Source organism: Antechinus flavipes, chromosome 1, assembly GCF_016432865.1.
Source record: "Antechinus flavipes isolate AdamAnt ecotype Samford, QLD, Australia chromosome 1, AdamAnt_v2, whole genome shotgun sequence".
Classification (NCBI taxonomy): Eukaryota; Metazoa; Chordata; class Mammalia; order Dasyuromorphia; family Dasyuridae; genus Antechinus; species Antechinus flavipes.
The window spans coordinates 693,271,234-693,284,434 of record NC_067398.1 but is presented as its reverse complement, the minus strand read 5'-3'; the positions used below and the strand labels follow the sequence as shown (position 1 = coordinate 693,284,434).

The following is a 13,201-nucleotide window of genomic DNA, read 5'->3' as shown; positions in this document are numbered from 1 at the left end:
GAAACTGAGGTAGACAGGTAAAGTGACTTAGGGTAACATAATTCCTAAGTATCTGAGGCCATATTTGAATTCAGGAAGATGAGCCTTCCAGTCTCCCTCAAGCTGTCCCTAACTCCCCTCTAAGTTCCCTTCCACTTCAAAATGCTATGACCTTTTTGATGAAAAAGACTTTCTTAGCCCAAACCTTAGCTGGGAAGGAAGTTGTGAGAGAGCAGAATCACTTGGAGTCAGAAAGTCACCTCCACTGACGAGGGGCTCTGTGAGACGACGTCCATCTGTCTCAGTGGAGAGTTTTCACAGGGGGAGTCCCCTCTATCGGTGTTAGTCAGATCTAAAAGAGAGAGCTCTTCGCTGCTTTCCAGCCTTCGGTGCTTCGCAGTGATTGGGCTTTGTGGGGTTTCCCGCCTGAGCTCATCTGGAGCCTTAAACTCCTTGGCACAAGCACAGTTTGTGGTTGTCTCTGTTGGGCTGAGACGTGTGGGGCCGACGGACCGTTTGGTTTCCTGGGAGGTCCCTCCCATCTTCCCCGAGTGGTTATGCGGGTGAGGAAGAGGAAGGAGCGCCAGCTGTGAGCCCTTTGAGGCCGGGGAAGGAGGTGTCTTTGCCCCGGAGGGGGAGACCAGTTATCACTGGGGTGTGACACTGAGCCATCTGTTTGAAAAGCAGAGCAACAAAGCTGACTCCCTCCCTTCCTGGGGGGAGGGAGGAGAAGAAGGGGATCCTTGTGGGAAATGTTTAGCCCATTTGGGGAGAGGAGGACGTGTGGAATTCAGAACTTTAGGGGGTTTCTTATTCATCGGGAGCTCCTGGTTATTCCATCATCTCCTGGGCCCTAACAGTTGTGTGTGTGTGTCTGTCCGTCTGTCTCTGTGTGTCTCTGTCTCTGTGTCTGTCTGTCTCTGTGTGTTGTGTCTGTGTGTCTCTGTCTCTGTGTCTGTCCGTCTGTCTCTCTGTCTGTGAGTGTGTGTCTCTGTCTGTGTCTGTCTGTCTCTCTGTGTGTGAGTGTGTGTCTCTGTCTGTGTCTGTCCGTCTGTCTCTCTGTGTGTGAGTGTGTGTCTGTCTGTGTCTGTCTGTCTGTCTTTGTGTGTGTTTGTATGTCTGTTTGTCTTTGTGTCAGGGGAAGGCTTTGGGGAGGAGGACAGATATTGGAGAATCAACAGTTTGACATTTTTTAGGCAGAGAAACTCACTTGTCCAGACTATCGCCATTTCCCTGCTCCTATCTCCATCTGCTCCCTGCTGTCTAGAAGGCCTTTAATTTCCTTCCTCGGCTTTGGGCATGATTCCTTCTGTGGGCAGCTTAGGGGGCACAGCGCACAAATGAGCACCGGCCTCTGGGTTCGTAAGGTCTGGATTTGAATCTTGCCTCAGACACTTATGGGCCCTGTGGCCACGGGTTCTTAATCTCTCTCAGCCTCCGGTACTTTTTCACTTTTAAAATAGTGATGATGATAAAGCCTTCCTCCTTCCGGGGTCATTGTGAGGACTGCATAGAAAATGCTTCGTAAACGGAATGGAAATGTGCGTGAGGAGCGGTGGCAGGAAGCCTGGCTGCCGTGCGGGAAGCTCACTTCTGCTCTTCTCTCTTTCATAGGCGATCAGCATCAGCAAAGCCATCAACACCCAGGAAGCTCCAGTGAAAGAAAAGCACGCTCGCCGTATCCTTCCCAGAAGGCTCGGCTCTGATCCCTTGGGGAAGGGGTGGCCTGGGGGGAAAGGCAGGGATGCCATCAAGTTTCTTCCCTCTGTGACTTGGGAGGGGGTGAGATGACCCCATCAGGAAGTCCGTTCTTTCTGAAATTTGGTGAGGGTTTTCCCTTACCTTAAGCCCTATTTTAGGCTTAGACACAGCAGGAATCTGGAAAGCATCTTGTCCACCCCTCTCCTTTCACGGAAGATTCCACTTAAGAACGTTAAGTGACTTGCCCAGTCACAGAGCTGGTAACTGCTAGAGGGAGAATTTGAACTCGGCTCCTCCGGCTTCAAATCTCATCTTCCGTACCGCGTTCTTTCCCTTTCTCCTTCAGGCTTTCATGCCAGTCACAAAGTCTGTTTCCTCATCAGGACTGACCCTGGAAGGAACTTTCTGACTGAGCTCTGAGCAACAGCCGGATGAGACCCCAGAAGTCCTATTGATCTATTCTGGATGATTTTGCAAATGGAGAAACTGAGACTCGGGGACATTAAGTCTGGCTGAGGATCCTGAAGTTAAAAGCAGTGAAGGGATGACATGATCCTAGATTTAGACTCAGCAGGGGCCTCCAAGACCTCCTGAGGAAACTGAGGCCCAGAGACGCAGACTCAGCTTAGCAGACACAAGTAGTGGGTTGCAGAGGTTGGGATTTGAACCCAGGCCTTCTGACCCACACCTGGCCTTCTGCCCTTTGCTGTCACAGGTAGTCAATGGCAGAGATCAGCCTCAGACTCAGGGCCTCTGACATTGAATCCTTCACCCCAGACTCCGCTGACTCCAGCCTTGCAAACCCCATGAGGCTTTCCTGTGGGAAATAGTCCTTGGGTTCCAGTTCTGCCTTTGTGTGACCGTGGGCGGGTCACTTAATCCACAAATACATATCAAGGCTCTTCTGTGTTCCAGGCCTCGTGTTGGGAGCTGGGGACCCAAATAAGAAGAATGAGACAATTCCTACCCTCTAGCAGCTTACATTCTGACAGGGGAATTGACAAACACATATATAAGTATATGAAAAATTAACGTTACAAAGTGGAAGGAGACAAGCATTTATTAAGCACTTTCTGTGTGCAGGCATTCTGTTAAGTATTTTACAGATATTCCTACCCTTGAGTGGCTTACATTCAACAGGGGAAATGACAAATTCATATATAAGTATATGAAAATTAACATGAAGAGAACAGTTACAAAGTAGAAGGAAACAAGCATTTATTAAGCACCTACTGTATGTAGGCACTTTGCTAAGTGTTTTACAGATATTTTGTTTGATCCTTACAATAGCCCTGGGAGGTTGGTGCTATTTGTTATACCTATTTTACAGATAAGGAAACTGAGGCAAGGTTGTGACTTGCAGCTAGTTTAAGTGATTGAGGCTGGATTTGAACTCAGGTTTTCCTGGCTTTAGGCCCAGGGTCCTCTGCACTGGTCCCCTTGAGTGCCCCCACCACACACAAGCTGAGTCAGGGAGGGCACCAGTAGTGGGAGTTAGGAAAAGCTGATTTCCTCTTCTTTGTGATAAGGGGTTGGACCGGCACCCCTTTAGGTGCCCGTCAGTTCTAGATCTGTGATTTAGAAAAAGGTAGGGCAGAAGATGGGGGGACAGTGACTTGAAGCCTTTGATAGAAAATCTCTGTAAACCAGAGCTGTTTGGCCACTAACCCTCCCCGGGTTAACTCACTCAGAAAACCCTTACTGAGCACCTACTGTATGCATCCCCCCTTGTGTGTCTGACCCTCCCAAGTGGACCTTGACCTCTGAGAAGGCATCATTCTGGGCACGCACCATGAAAAGGGGGCCTTCACCTTTTGGTCCTATGCCATCGGCCTGCCCCTTCCCAGCAGCTCCATCCTCAGCTGGAAGTTCTGCCACGTACTCCACAAAGTCCTCCGTGATGGACACCCTAATGTGAGTAGAGACCCCTTTCCTCCTGCCCCGTAGGGAGCCAGGCTTCCCAGGTGCCCCCGTTCCAAGGAGGACCTCAGGGGCTTTGCTTTCCCTGGAGTCAGAAGAAGACCTGAGGGTCTCAGTGGCTCAGGGCCTCGAGGGGCAGCCATTCCCTGCAGTGGCCGCAGCCGCTCTGGAACAACCTGAGTTTGGGGACGAACGTGGGATCGGAGCCTTCCTTTTCCTGCAGGGATCCATTCTCTCCCCCCTTCCCTCCTCCCTCTGTTCTAGGTTCTCCACGATTGCCAAAGGTACCGGAGCAACATTCGGGAGATTGGGGATCTGTGGGTAAGTGTAAAGAACGCAGATGGGCTTGCCCCTCCCCTCCTGCCCCCACAAGGTTCTTGGGGCCGTTTCCCGCCGCAGCGCGACCAGTGAGGGCAAAGGGACGAGGACCGGGGTTCGACTCTCACTTCAGACGCTTCCTGCCTGGGTGAGGCTGCCCAGGGCCCCGGGGCCGGGACGAGAACCCCCGTCTGAGGCTCCCACACGGGCCTGTGTCTCCTTGTCAGCACTCGGCCCCCCAGCATTCTTCATAAGGCGTCCCACGCGGGGCTGGCCCCTCGCCCAGAGAGAGGCGCCGAGATCTCCTCCCACGGGTTTCTGGGGCGAGGCTGGTGATGGGCAGCTAAAGGGGGGCGGGGAACCTTGGGAGAGAGCAGCTGGGGTTATCGGGGGGGGCTGTTCCCAGATGGAAGGAGTCCCATGATCCAGAGCTGGGGGGAGCCCTAGAACAGGGGATGTTGGGGGGGAGGGGCCTTAGAGCAGGGGATGTCGGGGGGGGCTTAGAACAGGGGGTGTCGGGGCTAGGTGAGGTCTTGGAATGGGAAACATATATATATATATATATGTGAAATCCTGCTTTACAAAGATGCGCAGGTGGAAAATGAAGGTGTGTTTTCATGGTGCCCTGTATCATGCTGAAAGCAGTTTAGGGCTTGAGGACCCACTCTCGGGATCTTGGGGATACCCAGGGCCTCTCAGACCACACTTGGAGAATGGCTCCCTGTGGTCTCGACCCCTTGTGGCGACGTGGAAGATTTGCCCGAGACCCCAGGACCGCAGACGCTAAAGGGGAGAAGGGGCCTCCCGGGTCTCCCCTCCAGCAGGGGCCCCACAAACTTCCCCCCCACCTCTGCTGGGAGCCTCCGGTGAGGCTGGGGCCCGGGCCCTCAGGGGCAGCCCCAGCTCGGCCGCTCGTGAGACAGTTTCTGAATCTGCCTTCGTGGCCTCCAGGCCGGGTCAGCTCTGTAAGGCCAGGCCGCTGACAGAGCTGCTCCTGTTCCACGGTCTCTGACTCAGTTTCTCAATCTGTCACTTGTCCTTATTGAGCTGATCATGTCCTCCATCCTCTGCACGTCACTTTTTCTGGTTCTGGTGACTTCATTTTCCTTTTAAATGTGTGTTTTTATGTAGGCTGTGTGTCCTAGGAGGTAGAGTTAGCTCAAAAGCCAGGACGTCCGGAGTTCCAGTCCTGCCCCTGCCATGTCCCAGCTCTTAGCACCTAGAGGCCATCCGTCATGCCTGGAAGGCCTCCCCCCCACACTCTGCCTCCCGGCCTCCCAGGCCCCCTTGAGCTCCACTTTCAGCAAGAAGCCACTTGAGGGGGGCTCTAAGCCAGTGCCTTCCTTTGGAGGGAATTTCACTTTGTCCTGGCCACAGCTGGTCCTTGCATAGCTTCCCTGGAGCAGGAGCTCATTGGGAGCAGCACAGGGATAGCAGAAGGAAGACCCCTGAGGAAACCTAGGGGATAGGATAGGGTGGGGGGCTTCCCTATACCAGTGAAATCCCAGCCTTTTTTCTTTCCTTCCTTCCTTCCTTCCTTCCTTCCTTCCTTCCTTCCCTCCTTTCCTTCTTTCTTTCCCTCCCTCCTTTCTCCCTTCTTCTTCCCTTTCTTTTTTCTGTTTCTTTTTCTCTTCCTTGCTTCCTTCCTTCATTTCTCCTTTCCTTTTCCCATTCCTTCCTTCCTTCCTTCCTTCTTTCCTCCCTTCCCTCCTTTCCTTGTTTCTTTCCTTCCCTCCCTCCTTTCTCCCTTCTTCTTCCCTTTCTTTTTTTGTTTTTTTTTCTCTTACTTGCTTTCTTTCTTTATTTCTCCTTTCCTTTTCCCTTTCCTTCCTTCCTTCCTTTCTTCCTTCCATGGATCTCTCCTCCTTTCTTCCCTTCTGTTTATATCTATATATGTACATACACACGTATATGACATATGAGTTGTGTGTACACATTTGTATGTCACTGCCCATCTCTCTGTTTCTTCTCTCTCTCTCCTTCCCTGTGTACTTCTGTTTGTCACTTCTTGAATCTGTCTCTCTGACTCTGTTGCTGTCTCTCTCTGTCTCTGTCTCTGTCTTTCTGACTCTGTCTCTGTCTCTCTCTCTTTGTCTTTGTCTCTATCTCTGTCTCTCTGTCTCTCACACACACACACTGCCCTCTCTTGTAACCAGGAAGTAAATAAATAAAACACTGACTAAAGCAGATAAGTCCTCCGTTGGCCAGGGCAAGTCTGACCCCGTGTGCCTCGTTCTGCCCCCCTTGCTCCCCTGCGGTCAGTTTCTGTGTAGATCGGGCTCTTTTGAGGCTATTTTCTCGCTCGTTCTCATGGCCGTCGTGTGACTTACCCCTCCCAGCGTCAGCTGATCCCGTCTCCCCGTTTTTCTCCGATCTCCTCCTTTTCTGGGTATCGTTGCCCCCTTGTCCAGCTACTCTTGCCCTTCTCTTGGCAGAGTCACCTCCATGATCGCTATGGACACCTTGTGACCATTTACACCAAGCTTCTGCTGACCAAGATCTCCTTCCATCTCAAGGTAATTGACTTTTGGGGGCCGGGAGAGGGGTTCCGGGGGGTCTTCCTTGGTTCTGTCACATCTGGAGAGCATCCCCTCCAACCTCCTCCTTCTCAACCTTACCTTCGAGTTAGATGTTGGTAAAAGGGTGGGAAGGAAGCATCCTGAAACCGGACAGAGGCCGTGGGCTGCTCTTCCCCCAAAATGCCTCGTCAGTGCTAACTGGAGAAAGTGATTGAGTCCATTCCCCAGCATTGGGACAGGTTCAGGGGCTGGGGAAGGAAACAAGCACTTAGTAAGTGCCTACTGTGTGCCAGACGCCGGACTGGGTGCTTGACAAGTAGAACCTCATCGGAACTCGCCACAGTCCTGGGAGGTTGGTGCTATTATTCACTATACATGACTTTCCCAGGATCAAATAACTATGAACTATCTGAGATGACATTCCTCATTCCATCTGGACTAAAGACTGTTGGACTTAATTAGCAAGACCTAGATTCAAATCCTCCCTTGCTATCTGTGTGTTTTTGGGCAAGTCACTTGCCTCAGTTTCCTCATCTGCGAAATGGGGTCTAGCTTGAAATCCACCATCATATTCTATTTAATTCTAAGCTATTTGAGAAAGATTCTGTCATTTTTGTGTTTTTCCCTAATGCCTCACGGGACGTACTTGTACCAACTTGTACCACAAGTAGTAGGTTGTTTGGGAGTTTATTTGTTTGTTATTGTTGCGTTTTTGTTTTTGTTTTTTTGCTTCTGAAATCTTTAAAAAAAAATTTTATTGGTGAATTTGTTTCAGTACATCATGGAAATCCCCATTATATTTCTAATTGACGGCCCCTCTGCCTCCATACTTTCATAAGAACATGAAACTGAAGTTGTAACAAGGCTGAGGCATCTGGGGCTTTTCCCTTAAGCCCAAGCACTCACTGTATTTAGTAAGCACCGGGGGTATGTAAACAGAAGTGAACAGTTTCTACTCTGAGGGGCCTCATGTTGTATCATGGAAGACAGCGTTAGTGTACCTATATATAAATACATTCAAGAGAAAACAGCATTATTAAGCACCTACTGTGTATTTCCCACTGAAATTGGAGGATATGAATAGTGCTTGTATTCCTTTGATAGTCTAGAAATAATTGCGCTTAGCAGCCAGTTAGCAAGAATAATTAATCTTTCCTCCCGGGCCCCTCCCACACACGCTTTTATTCTGGCAGGCGTTCTGGGGCCTGGGTTCGGTACCGGCGAGCCTGGTATCTGCCCCACTACGAGGCCTTGTGCCTCAAGGATTTCCCAGTCCCCCAGGGGAGTTTGTTTAAAAACCTCGATTTGAGGGTGGATTTCTTGCCAGGTGGGCCAGGCCCTTGCTCTGATCATCAGCTCCAGCTCCACAATCAGAGGAATAGACAGCTGTGTGCTTTTAAAATTAGCACAAATACAGCTCGATGTTTTAATGCTCGTTAAAGTTGTCTTCCGCCCCATTGTAACAATCATATGTTAAGTATCTGCCGTCAAGAAGACTCATCTTCAGGAGTTCCAATCTGGCTTCAGACACTTCCTAGTGTGTGACCCTGGGCAGGTCACTCTACCCTGATTGTCTCAGTTTCCTCTTCTATCAAATGAGCCAGAGAAAGAAATGGGAAATCACTTCAGTATTTTTGCCAAGAAAACTCCCAATAGAGTCATGAAAAATCAGACATGATTAAAGTGACTGAATAATAATACTAATTTGGATCCAATACTGGCTAGATAAAAGAAATACAAAGATAAATGAAATTAAAACGTTGATAACATAATTAATGATGCAAATAAAAATAATAAATATTCTTCATTTTCATACTTAACTTATCCGTTGAGTCACCTCGTTGGTTCAAGTACAAAATAAATGTAGAAAACTAGGCCTGGAATAAGGAAGGCCCAAGAGGCAGATGAAATCTCACTCAGAGCCAGGTCTTCTCCAGGAATGGGGGGATGGGGGGGTGGAGAAGGGGGACGCACAGAAGAATAGCCAAGAGAGGCTTCTGAGTCACATCCTGATATCTCTCTTGTCTGTCTCTCTCTTCATCTCTCTCACTCTCTTCTTCCTTTCTCCCTCCTTTTCCCCCTCCCTCTCTCCATCCCTTCCCTCTTTCCTCTTCTTTTTTTCTCTTTCCCTCTTCTCTTTCTCTCTTTCTCCTCTCCATCTCTCTCCCTTCTTCCTCTCTCCCTCCTTTTCCCTCTTTTCTTCCTCTTTTTTCCCTTCCTTCCTCCTACCCTCGGTCTCTTCCTCCCCTTCTCTCTCTCTATCTCTCTCCCCCCCTCCCTCTCTCCTTTCCCCCCTTCCTTCCTTTCTCCCTTTCTCTCTCTCCTCTCTTCCCCTGTCTCTCTCTTCTTCCTCTCCACCCCCTCTGTCTTGACAGCATCCACAGTTTCCTCCAGGCCTGGAAGTGACTGATGAGGTGCTGGAAAAAGCGGCTGGAACAGATGTCAACAACATGTGAGTTTTCTAAGGGCGTTTGGGACTTGGCCACCAAGAGTGAAGCCGCGGGCCTGGGGAAGGGCCCAAAGAGCAGGGATTCTTTGCAAGTGCAGTCTCTGAGACAGAAGGAAAGGATGACAGACTCATCAATCATCTGGACATATTTATGGGCCCTCTCATTTATCTTCCAGGACTTTCTGCCTCCCTGGTGCTGTTGTAGGCCCCTCAGAACTTCCCTCCAGGCCATTCCCACAGACTCCATCAGCCTCCTCATGGTCAGTGACACACATGTGTGTCACGTCTGTGTAAATGAAGGAGGATAGAAATCGAACCCCCCACTTTGGCCCAGCCAGTCTCACAAAGGAGAAAGGTGCTGGATTTAGAGTCAGAAGGAGTTAGCACACACGTCCTAACTGTGTGACCTTGGTCAAGTCACCCTTTCTGTGCCTCAATTTCCTCATCTGTGAAATGGGGAGAATAATTATACCTCTCTCCCTGGGCTGTTTAGAGGATCCAGTGGGATCGTATCTGTAAAGTGCTTTGCAGACCTCAAACCAATCATGGTGATGCTTCTGTTTTTTTCTAACTGTGTGAAGTGAACATGTCGCTTAATCTCTTATAACCCTCACTTTTCTCACCTTGAACACAAGAATCAGAATGGTGCTTTTCTGGGCAGCTTGTCTGATGCAAGCTCAGAGGAGACTCTGTAGAATGCTTTGTAAACCTAGGTGCTCTGTCAGTGTCAATTATCATTCACAGAGGAAATCTTTCCTTCTGGCCTTTTATAGCACCGAGGCTTCTGGACAGCCAGAGAGCTGAGATCGAGAGACAGGTTGGTTAAGGGGCCGAAGGAGCTGGGCTCCTGGGAGGTCACTGACCTGCTCCCAGATGCAGCTGTCGGTGAGCTCGGGAAGCTGTGTCCTCAGCTTTCAACAGTGGCGGCAGCAGCACCTTCAGAGCCCAGAGCAGCTTGGGATGTTTCTGATGCTCATGGCGGCAGCTGCGTAGGAAAGGGAGAACCTCCAGATCAGCCCTTCTGACTGAGAGGGGATGAATCCTCACTGAGAGCCACAGAGGAGGAGTTCATGGCTGGAGACTGAGAGAATATTGAGTAACTTGGCCAAGATGACACAGACAGAGAACATCTGAGGCAGCATTTGAACCCAGGGTCTTTGATTCCAAATCCAGTATTCTTTGCACTGCGATAGGCTGCCTCACACTTAGGAAACACAAGCACACATACACACGAGCACGTATGCATGCAGTCTCCTCTGTCTCTTTCTTGCTTTCTTGCTTGTAAATACAGATGTGAGATTAGAAAAGTTTTATTTATGCCTTTTGTTTTTATATAACAAGTCATTTCCAAATCTCTGTCTATAGCAAACTTTCCTTTGTTTTTATTTTTCTTTTTTCTTTATTTACTTTATTTATATATAAAGTAAATAAATCACTGAACTGCTGAGAGGAACTTAGTCTATCATAGTTGGGGAAGGGGAAAGAAAGAGGGGAAAATAGCACAATTTGGAACTCAGAATCTTTCCGTATATTTTATTTTTCCAATTTCATGTGAAAATAGTTTCCAACATCCATTTTTCTCTTTCTTTTTCTGGGGGGAAGGCAAAGCAATTGAGGTCAAGTGACTTGCCTGGGGTCACACAGCAAATAAACGTTAAATGTCTGAGGCCAGATTTGAACTTACGTTCTGACTTCAAGGCCTGTGCTCTATCCACTGTGCCATCCAGCTGCCCTTCAACATTCATTTTTGAAAGATTTTGTGTTCCAAATTTTTTTCTCCTTCCCTTCCTTATCTTTCCCCTCCCCAAAACAAATAATCTGATGTATGGTAATTTTAAACATTTCCATATTAGCCATTTTGTGAGAGAGAATCAGAACAGAATCAGAAAAACCATGACAAAGAAAAAGCAAACTAAAAAAAAGTGAAAATAGTATGATTGATCCCTCTGGATACAGATGGCATTTCCCATCCCCAGTCTATTGGAATTGTCTTAGGTCAATGTGTTGCTGAGAAGAGCTAAGTCTTTCATAGTAAATCTTCATTTAATCTTGCTGTTTCTGTGTATAATGTCCTCCTGGTTCTGCTCACTTTACTCAGCATCAGTTCATCTAAGTCTTGCCAGACTTTTCTGAAATCAGCGGGCTCATCATCTCTTTCTTTTTAAAAAAAAAGTTTTAAGTTTTTAATTTTTTTCTGGTTATACTTATATGTTAATTTTTTAAATACACATTTTTTATGAATCACGTTGGGAGAGAAAAATCAGAACAAAAGGGAAAAAACACAAGAAAAAAAAGAAACAACAAAAAAATTGACATAGTATGTGTTGATTTACACTCAATCTCCATAGTTCTCTTTCTGGATGCAGATGGTATTGTCTGTCTTAAGTCTATTGGGATCGCTTTGGATCACTGAACCTCTGAGAAGAACCAGGTCTTTCATAGTTGATCATGGCACAATCTTGCTGTTACTGTGTACAATGTCTTCCTGATTCTGCTTGTTTCACTCAGCATTAGTTTGTGTCAATCTTTCCAAACCTTTCTAAAATCAGCTTGTTCATCATTTTTTTGTAGAACAATAATGTTCCTTAACTTTCATATATCACAACTGGTTCAGCCGTTCCCAACTGCTGGACATCCACTCAATTTCCAATTCTTTGCTACCACAAAAAGAGCTGCTACAAACATTTGCACACGTGGGTCCTTTTCCCCCTTTTATGATTTCTTTGGGATACAGAACCGATAATGGCACTGCTGGGTCAAAGAGTATGTGAGCTTTCCTTTGTCACAAAGTAGAAATTGTGGCGTGGTAGGAAGAGTAGAATGGATTTGAAACAAGAGGACTTGAGTTCAAATCTCGCCCCCAATGCTGACTGTCTTTCAGTAGTCTGACTGCCTGGCCTTGGACAAGTCTCTCAAGCTCTCCAAGCTTCATTTTCTTCCTATAAAAGAACAGGGTTAGAACAGATGGCCCTTAAGGACACACTGTGCGCTCAAGAGCAAAGTTTCTTAAACTTTGCGTCGTGACTCCATATGGGGCATAACTGAACGGTGGGGGTCACGAAAAAATTGGCAACAGTAAAAGTATCAAATACTCTGCCAAGATTTAATTCATGGTGTAAAAATAAACAAGCACATGCATCTCATCAATGTGCAGATCTGTTTCCAGCTTTAAAAAATTATAAAATTATATGTATTTCAAAGAATTGTTTTGATAAATTGATGATTTGTTAGCAGGAGATATTTGATTTGTTTACTTATTTTATATACTTACGTACCCTGGGTTGTGCACAAATTTCTTGGGGGAAGAGGTGTTGTGATCTAGTTCAGATGGATCTGAATCGGTCGGTTGGTGGTTCGCGCCCACCCAGGGACGCCAAAATGTTGTGAGCTTTTTCTTCTCAAAACACAGCCAGGTGATAAAAGTTCAGATCTTTTATTGTTTCCAATATAGCCCGGTTAGCTTAGAGGCCTATCTCTCTGCTTGGTTCCAAGAGCTCTCTCCAAATGTCTTTAAATCCAAAGGTCTGGTCCTTCAGCCTCTCCCTCTGCTTTCTTCAGCCTCCCCAGCTCCAGTCTTCATGTCATTCCGGTGAAATCTCGACTTGTAGCGTCTTCCTCTCTCCGAAGAACACTTCTGTCACCAGCCAGCCAAGTGGAAAATATTCTGCCTTGCCTCGGAGAGAGGGCTTCTGGCGTAACTCTACTGAAATCTGACCGAGAGCTTCTGTCTGTTTCTTTTATCCAAGAGGGAGGAATTGTGGGATATGAGAGAGAGGGATTATGGGTTTTCTCCCATAGTGCTCTCTGGCCCAACGAGCTTCAAGGGAGGTGTGAACTCATTGAACTTAGTTCTACTTAGTACCTTGTTTCAGGTTCTGCCCAAAACATCTTCTTGTAAGATTAGATCAACTCTAATTAGTTAGCAGTTAGTAAGGATTCCAACATCTCCCCCTTTCTTTTGTTTTAAAACATAGGGGGTTTCTGAGGGGGTACACATAAATCCATCAATATGGGCCAGAACTTTGTAACAGATATACATGGTATACATAAATCCATCAATATGGGAGGCATTATACATAATTTACAAAAGCACACAGCAATATAACACAGGCTAGTGGTAATGTAACAAATAACATGAATCAACATGAAAATTTAACTACTGCAAAAGTCTCATCAACAATCTTTCATCTCAAGAAATCCAATGATTCTTGCAATTGCTTAAAATACATAAGCACATAGTAATATAACACAGGCTAGTAGTAATGTAACAACATAAATCGACCTGAAAATTTACAAATGTCCATAAGTCCTAGAA

The 13,201-nt window shown here is 47.2% G+C and overlaps 1 protein-coding gene across 1 annotated transcript in view; it reads left to right on the top strand.

The window, feature by feature from the left end:
- The window catches only part of HIP1R (huntingtin interacting protein 1 related), a 76,244-nt gene that overhangs the window by 31,021 nt on the left and 32,022 nt on the right, over window positions 1–13,201 (top strand). The window contains exons 2-6 of the mRNA XM_051972703.1: window positions 1,594–1,657; window positions 3,452–3,594; window positions 3,865–3,921; window positions 6,354–6,434; window positions 8,813–8,889. Coding sequence (XP_051828663.1) covers window positions 1,594–1,657; window positions 3,452–3,594; window positions 3,865–3,921; window positions 6,354–6,434; window positions 8,813–8,889 — 422 coding nt within the window. The remainder of the gene's footprint in view (window positions 1–1,593; window positions 1,658–3,451; window positions 3,595–3,864; window positions 3,922–6,353; window positions 6,435–8,812; window positions 8,890–13,201) is intronic.